This window comes from Dicentrarchus labrax, unplaced genomic scaffold (assembly GCF_905237075.1).
Source record: "Dicentrarchus labrax unplaced genomic scaffold, dlabrax2021, whole genome shotgun sequence".
Lineage (NCBI taxonomy): Eukaryota > Metazoa > Chordata > Actinopteri > Moronidae > Dicentrarchus > Dicentrarchus labrax.
In genome coordinates, this window is record NW_026136703.1 from 3,274,786 (window position 1) to 3,282,819 (window position 8,034).

General features: G+C 39.2%; 1 protein-coding gene across 1 annotated transcript in view; it reads left to right on the forward strand.

The window, feature by feature from the left end:
• Positions 1-5,105, forward strand: part of LOC127354153 (E3 ubiquitin-protein ligase TRIM35) — an 11,894-nt gene extending 6,789 nt beyond the window's left edge. The window contains exons 2-6 of the mRNA XM_051383866.1: positions 366-461; positions 1,007-1,237; positions 2,405-2,427; positions 2,872-2,990; positions 3,912-5,105. Of these exons, the coding sequence (XP_051239826.1) occupies positions 366-461; positions 1,007-1,237; positions 2,405-2,427; positions 2,872-2,990; positions 3,912-4,474 (1,032 nt within the window). The 3' untranslated portion in view covers positions 4,475-5,105. The remainder of the gene's footprint in view (positions 1-365; positions 462-1,006; positions 1,238-2,404; positions 2,428-2,871; positions 2,991-3,911) is intronic.
• The last annotated feature ends 2,929 nt before the right edge of the window (positions 5,106-8,034 follow it).

Below are 8,034 nucleotides of genomic sequence, written 5' to 3' on the forward strand. Positions count from 1 at the left end.
ACATATGTTTACACAGAGATATTGGGGAGTGATGCACAAATACCTTAACCCCCAGTCGGAGCCCACAGGTGGATGCTGAAGTGGTGGTGGGGCTTACAGAGCAGCAGGCAGCAATAGCTTAAAGAGCAGCAGCAGTAATACGGATGCAGGGCAACAGCGGCATTGACAGAGCAGAGGGAGAGCTGGGAAACTGTGCAGTTTAAATAGACCGCCAGATTGGAAGGGTGCGCTTGGTTAGGGATTATGGAATAAGGCATGTCATGTGCATATCAGCGCAGCTCGAGTTGACTGCCTGAACTAGCTCGCAGCCCAATATCACCTGGACTATAATAATTCTGCATAATGTACCTATGTTCTGTCTGTAGAGAGAGCTGCGATCTGCTGTCAGAAGTCTCCAAGAGCAGTTAGAGAGTTTAACCTCCATCAGACAAACCTGGGAGGACACTGCTGTTCACATCAAGGTACTTGTAGGAGAATAACCCACAATTGTACATTATGTACGAACTAGCAAAATCTGTCTGAACTGGCTCAGAGTGCTGCACTTGTTCACGCTGGAGTTACTGAGCCATGTGCTTTGGACATTAACAGTTGGGAGTGAATGTTCTCATCTTAAATTTGCTTGGATTGGACATATTGTGTTAAAGACGCATTATTCAACCATTTAGAATCCTGTGATGGTTGAAATATTGTTGTTGTTTTACAGAAGTTCTGGGCATATAATGAATTCATATTTTTATTTAAAGGGAAACATTTAAAGATTAAGTAAATATTTTCATTTACATGTACATTTAATATACATTTTCTATGTAAGTGAAATTTCAGTAGAGCTTTAAAATATATTTGATGCCCTGGGAATGAGACTCAATAATCAACTATCTTTCTTGGCTCAGATTTTTTTCACAGATTATCTGTCTGTCACTACTGTCAGGATATAGTGAAAGTTTCAGCAAATATGACAAGAAATTATTTTGGTAAAAAATCATGATGTTCTGTAACTTGTTGTCAGAGCCAGTCAGTACAAACAGCCCAGGTCTTAAGGGAGGAGTTTGAGAAGATGCACCAGTACCTCCGTGATGAGGAGGCTGCTCTGATGTCACAGCTAAAACAGGAAGACGAGGAGAAGAGTCAGAGGATGGAAGAAAAGATTGATAGGATCAACAATGACATACGAGCACTGACCAACAGTATCAGAGAGACAGAAGAGGCCATGGGTTTGGATGACTTCCTCTTTCTGAAGGTAGTTTGTTTGTATTTGTATTGCAGTTTTGTATTCCAGGGACCAGGACTAAAAACAACTGATTTATGCCACTATAAAGTAGTCTTTCTTGCAATGTAAAGCGCATACTTTCACACATCACAGTAAATTTATTCAGCAGTCAAATGTCAGTGTATTTGTCAGCTATTCTATGTACAATATGTAAATCAAATTCTGAAACTTGCCTGAGGTGTGGAATGTATCACTGTAAACATGCTTTTGTGTTTGTCAGTCTCGCTTTATTATTATGACATAAGGCAGTAAACTCTCAAATATATCTACACTGAAACATTACGATGTAATGATTCTGTAACTTTCAGCTAGTTTCGACAGTAAATAAGTGTAACATTTAGAAATCAATCTCACCACAAGGTCCAGTCAGTTCAATCATGTCACATGGAGGGTCACATCTGCTAAAATAATAAATAAATAAATGACTCAATGAATACATTAATATCCCATTAAATGCACCAAAAATAACATTAAAATAAATGTAGGCATTTATGTGTGCTTATGTGTTTAGATAGATAGATAGATAGATAGATAGATAGATAGATAGATAGATAGATAGATAGATAGATAGATAGAAAGGTAGATAGATAGATAGATAGATAGATAGATAGATAGATAGATAGATAGATAGATAGATAGATAGATAGATAGATAGATAGATAGAAAGGTAGATAGATAGATACTTTATTGATCCCAAGCTGGGAAATTGCAGTTTATTTACCTTTGCATTAAAGCTACAGTAGGTAATTTGATTTTTTTTTAAATGTTGTCATATTTTTAAATGTTGTCATATAATATGTGGCTATATTAGCAATGTGCTGCTGTGGAGGACCATTGACACATCTACACCTTTCTACACATTTTCAAGGAGGTCATTAACTTTCATTAGCATGTGTGGAAAATCACATGTCATTTGACTTGGCGGTAGTTCAAGAGAAAGAATACCACAGAGGGAAAGGGTCCATCATCTGCAATTGCATGGCAATCAACTATTAAATTTAGACATATCTTGGAGGTGAAACTTCTGACCAGGTCCTTGTGCCAAGTTTAACAAACCTTTTTTAAGAAGGTTGTGTTCTGTTTCCACTCCTCTTTTGTGAAGAGAGTAGTTTATCTGTATCTCCTCTGTCCCCACAGAACTACAAGAAGGCCTCTGAAAGGTGAGCTCATTAAGTTAATGTGTTCAATGAGAATCCATTTCATAATCCATAATCCATTTCACAAAATAATCATTTTCATTGGACACATAATGGTACAAAAAATACTAACCGTGACTATGGTTGAGTTTTATTAGTATTATCAGTCAGTATTTACTAAAAATCATATACTGGCTAACAATTTAACTGACTTAATTTCACAAAAAAGGGAATATCTATTTGTGCTTAATGCTACTACAAGGATTATGGAATTTATAGTTGTATTCCTACAAAGCGTTTTCTAATCTATGTCTGTTTAACTCAAATATTTTATGTACTTACTGTAAATCATGGGATTTGCCTCACCACATACTGTACCTTACCTGCAAGTGTTGCACACAATGCCAACCATACAGATGTTGTAGTGTGGTACTGTAGGTCATCTCCAGTCTCTGCTGTTTGCTCCAGGGCTCAGTGCAGAGTAGAGGAGCCTGAACTGGGATCAAGAGCTCTGCTTGATGTGGCCAAACTCCAGAGCTGTGTGCAGTACCAAGTCTGGGACAAGATGCTGAAGATCATCCAGTACTGTGAGCAAAGCACACAGCAAATGATTGGATAGTTCAGATTTTATGACATAAGATGATATAATTTACTCATGATTAAAAATAATAGGGCTTTTCCATTAGCTCTTTTGGCCACACAGAGTCAAACCATGCTGCGTTGATTTGTGTTTCTATTTCCGGTTGAAACGGGCCAATTTGTGCAAAGTTCTGCCCAAGATGGACCATCTCTGGAGCTGGGTCAATGTGTGCCCAGTCTGCCTCTAAATGGGTTGCGGTGACATCAGGTGGATTGCTGTTTGCGGCAGAGGCTATACTTGGAATCAAGCGCAGTATTAGTTCTTCTTCTGTGCTTATAAACGTCATTTTTTTAATGACAGTCACAATAATGTACCAATCATGTGAGTGGCAATGGCGTCTCCTTACACGGGGAAGCATTGTTATTTTGATGCTCTTGCTTGATTTGATTGGCTAGAAAAACAGGAGGCACGGGGCAAGAGAGGAGCACACACCAGAAGCGCCATACCACAAGAAAACAATGGTTTTGTTGGCAAAACGTTTCTTTTTTTCTATTTTTGGGGCTTTTATTGCATATAATTGATAGTAACAGCTGAAGAGTGACAGGAAAGGGGGAAGAGAGAGAGGGGATTACACACAGCAAAGAGCCACAGGTCGGATTTCAACCCTGGGCCGCCGCTATCCAGGCGCCCCAGTGATGTGTTTCTAGCGATGGATCTCTGTGTGACCGGTTCTTACCTGCCTTTTTCTCCCATCAAAGATAATTGCAAGTGCCAACTTTCTGTCAAACTGATATCATTGCTAGGCTTATTGTTCAGGTTTTCAAATTGTTCTGTTTACTTGCACACGTGGTAATTAACTGTATGTGTGCTGTGTGTTGCCTGTAGGTATTGATTCCCACCTTTGTTTCTTTGTCTCTCACTTCCTCAGTTCCGGTGACCATGGACCCAAACACAGGCTCGGTGTGTCTGGGTGTGTCTCCTGACCTGTCCAGTGTGTTTGTGTGTGAGGAGCAGCCTCTTCCAGATAATCCCGAGAGGTTTGTGAGCCCGCAGAGCATCCTGGGCTCCGAGTGCTTCAGCTCAGGGAGGCACAGCTGGGAGGTGGAGGTGGGAGATAACAGTCACTGGTCTCTCGGTGTGGCCAGTGAGACAATCCACAGAAAGGACTGGTCCAACTCTGATCTAAACCCCAGTCCTGCCTCAGATATAGACCCTGGTGGTGGCCTGTGGACTGTGTCACTCTCCTCTGGAGAGTTCTGGGCCTCCCCCGGCCATAGCAGCCCCCTCAGACTGAGACGAAGGCCACCCAGAATCAGAATTCAGCTGGACTGGGAGAGAGGGTGTCTGACTTTCTCTGATGCCAACGACAACACCCTGATCCATCGTTTTAAAGAGCAGTGGAGCGGCAGTCTGAGACCCTACTTCTCCACCACATGTTCCAAACACCCTCTGAAAGTCACAGCAGGGAGGGTGACTGTCACCATCGAATGATACTTAAGGAACATGACTTTTTGAGAAACAGACATGTTTGTCAATCCAACAGTTAGTTTTAAAAAAGTACAATTAATCTCTGTGTGTCTTATTTAACCCTTATTTAAACTTTATTTAATCTTGCTTTGCACAAAGACTTGAGCACCAGGAAACTACTAGCCGTAACTCAGTAAGTAAAAAAAATGATGCGTTACTTCCATGTTATGCCTTTCTTATTTAAGAAGTATTTTACTGAGGATAATCAACCTGCTTAGTGCCATTCTGGAGTTGTATGTAAGTATTTAAAGGACAAATTAAAAAGTCTGCACATATTCTACACACACATTTTTTCTTTTTGTCAACAGAAGCTACGAAAAGACCAGAAGCAGTGAATGTATCCAAATAACAAGTAATGTGTGTATGTATCAAGTCTGAAATCTTATTATCTGTGCCATAGAGCTCCATTGTTGTCCAAAAAGACATCAGTGTTTTCTCGCAAATTTATGAAATTTAGAAAATATTCAAGTTTCTTCTTGTAAAAGTCATTATTATTTTCTCAGAAATGTACCATTTTAACCAAAGAGAATATCAGATTTTTCGTCTTGTAAATGTACAACTTTAATATTGGGAATTAAAACGAGTTTCTGCTAAACATCTACTACAATGTATTTTCATTTAAGTGTTACGTCCCGCTCTGCTCCCTAGGTTTGTCTTTGTTTCGAGGTATTTATTCATGGTTTCCTCTTTTATTTTGAAAAACTCTCCTCTCTCAATTTTTTTTTCTGCCATTTTTTCTCATAATTTCATCACTTTAACCTCAGAGACCATCAAAGTTTTTTCTTGTGAATTTAAAACTTTAGAATTGGAAATTCTTATTTTTCATAACCTACAATGGCCCTAATACGCCATCATAGTTCTGTCCCTTCTGCCATATCAGCGCTAAATAAATGACCCTGTTTAACACTGTATGTGGAGATGTACACTGTATCCGTGTGCTCCCCCACGTTAGACTCTCAAAGATTTCTTATTAGGAAACATGCCATCCAAAACAGGTGAACAATAAAACGGTTCAGTTGTCAGGAAGTGGCTATGGCTTAAAGCTGCAGTAGTTAAAAACAAATTAAAGCTCTTTGACTTAAAACTTTCATAATATGCATGACAGTATCAGAATCCACCGGGCCAGCACAAAAACAACCAATCAGAACCGAGACAGATACCTGATTGTTGAGTGTCAGCCCCAGGTTGTCAAAAACTAATTCTGGGAATGAGACTCAATTTATCAACTAACAATCAAGCCTCTAACCCAAAGCCTCTGATTGGTTGTTTTCATTCAGGCCCGGTTTATTCTTGCAAATACCATTAAAGCACTAGGAGGAGCCAGAGGAACCGGATGTTTTCACAGATTATCTGTCTCATGTAATACTGTCAGGATATAGTGAAGAAAATCTTTTTTTTTTTTTTTTTTTTCAATTTCTGCAACTAAAAGTTATTTTTATAAAAAATGTCTACTGTAGCTTTAATTCTCACTCCACCCAGGACTTTATTTTCCAAGTTTACAAAGACAGAGGCTGGGGGTCCCAAATGTGGAATGGATTTACACAGCCTCCAGGTTAACCAGAGTTACTTGACATGCATGGGAGGAAGGTTCCATTAGCCACTGACAACCCAGATATTCAGGAGGAAGGCCAATGGAAAGCCGGACACACAGGCTGGTTACAAAGGGAGCCTTGCTGAGGTGTCTTTCTTCTGCTGGGACAACACCTGCTGCTGCCTGTCTGTCTGATCCGTCCATCTCACAGCAGCCACAAGCGTCTGACCATCTGTCTGTCTGAGGGAAAACATCACCTGACCTGTTCTGGAAGTGGCACTAACGCACAAACACTGAAGCATTTGGCACATACACATGTATTTGACCTTTTTGACTCACTCAACACACACACACACACACACACACACACACACACACACACACACACACACACACACACACAAACATCAATGATCTGCTTTCTTAAAATACACTACCATCTCATTACAGGAGAATCAAGACGAGTTCAGCAAACACAACAAATAAAAATAACATTAGGGAGTTGTGTTGCCCAACAGTGGATATGAGGGTCACAGAAAGTCTAATCCAGGTCAATGATGTAGACCCTGAAATCATACCCTGTGATAAATCTCTCCACACAGCTGAGTTATGTTTACAGTAACTTGACCACTGTGTTAGATTAAGTGTTCATTTCTTCCCAGAAGGTCTTCGTAGACAAAATCTACATTAGAAACATAAAAAATTTGACTGGTATGACGGTCAAAATGGTTGAGTTTGTTTTAATACTTTGTCTAGAGACAACACATTTTAGCCATTATTCACAGAGTTAAACTTATTATGTCCAGTTAAAGCTGTGATTTTTTCCAGAAGCTCTCATATTATGAATATGAACAACTAGAAGAACATGAAGGAAATTGTTCATTTGAGTGTCAGTTGAAATATTGGTTATATAGCATAACCACTATATGAGTTAAATCTGCAATTCCTTACTTTTTCTACCTTAGAAACTTTGAAAACCTTGTTTATAAAAGAAATCATAATTTGGAGCGCAAGGTGTCGCCAGAGCAACATGATTGTTTCACAGATTATCTGTCTCATGTGCTACTGTCAGGATATAGTGAAAGTGTCAGCAATATTACAAAAAGCTATTTGTATAAAAGTTACCTAGTGCAGCTTTACTATAAGGTAAGATTTAGATAATACTTATCCCTGGGGTTAAATTCATCAGCTACCCAGCACTATATAAAGTACTTGAAATTCACTTTCACCTTTACCAGCACACATTAATACATCATTAATTATTATCGGGTAATATAATATACATTCTTCTTAAATGGGCCATTCTGCATAATGAGTACTTTTACTTAGGGTGCTTTTATATTTTTATGCCATTTTTTGTACTTTTACCTAAGTACAAGGTCTGAGTACATCCTCCACAACTGGCAATACTGAATCTCACTCCAAACTAAATGGAAAAGTTGGCAGCCCTACAGTTAACTTCCAACTGTAGAAAATTAAGTAGCCTTTTTTGACAGTAGATGGCAGTAGTGGCTTTCGTATATTAGTGACCAGCGCTGTAATCATTGCTTAGAAGGAAGTTGTGCACCACAAAATCCTCCACAATCTGCTCTAGGTTCAACTTCTCTGCTTGTTCTTTCTCGAAGAATAATACCCAGTCCTGTCAGCCTCTCTATCCTACTGTAACCAATGTCAAATTAGTAATTAATTAAGATAGATGCAAACTTTTTTAACTATGCTGAGGTACAGTAATACTAACCTTAATGACATAATCCTTCATTTTAGTCATTATTGTGCTTTTTTTTTTGTCCTGTTCACTAAGTGTTAGCCCCAGCATGGGCGCGACAGTTTTTCTGCAACACCATGACACTTGGCTCCATTTCATTCCTATGGCTGCTGCTCAGTGGTGCAGTAATCCAAAAGAGTTCGTCTTCCTGGTATAAAATTACTCAGATCTTGCCAAGACCTCGGTCCCTCTATTTTCAAAGATGCCCCAGTGCTCTGTACCCCAGGG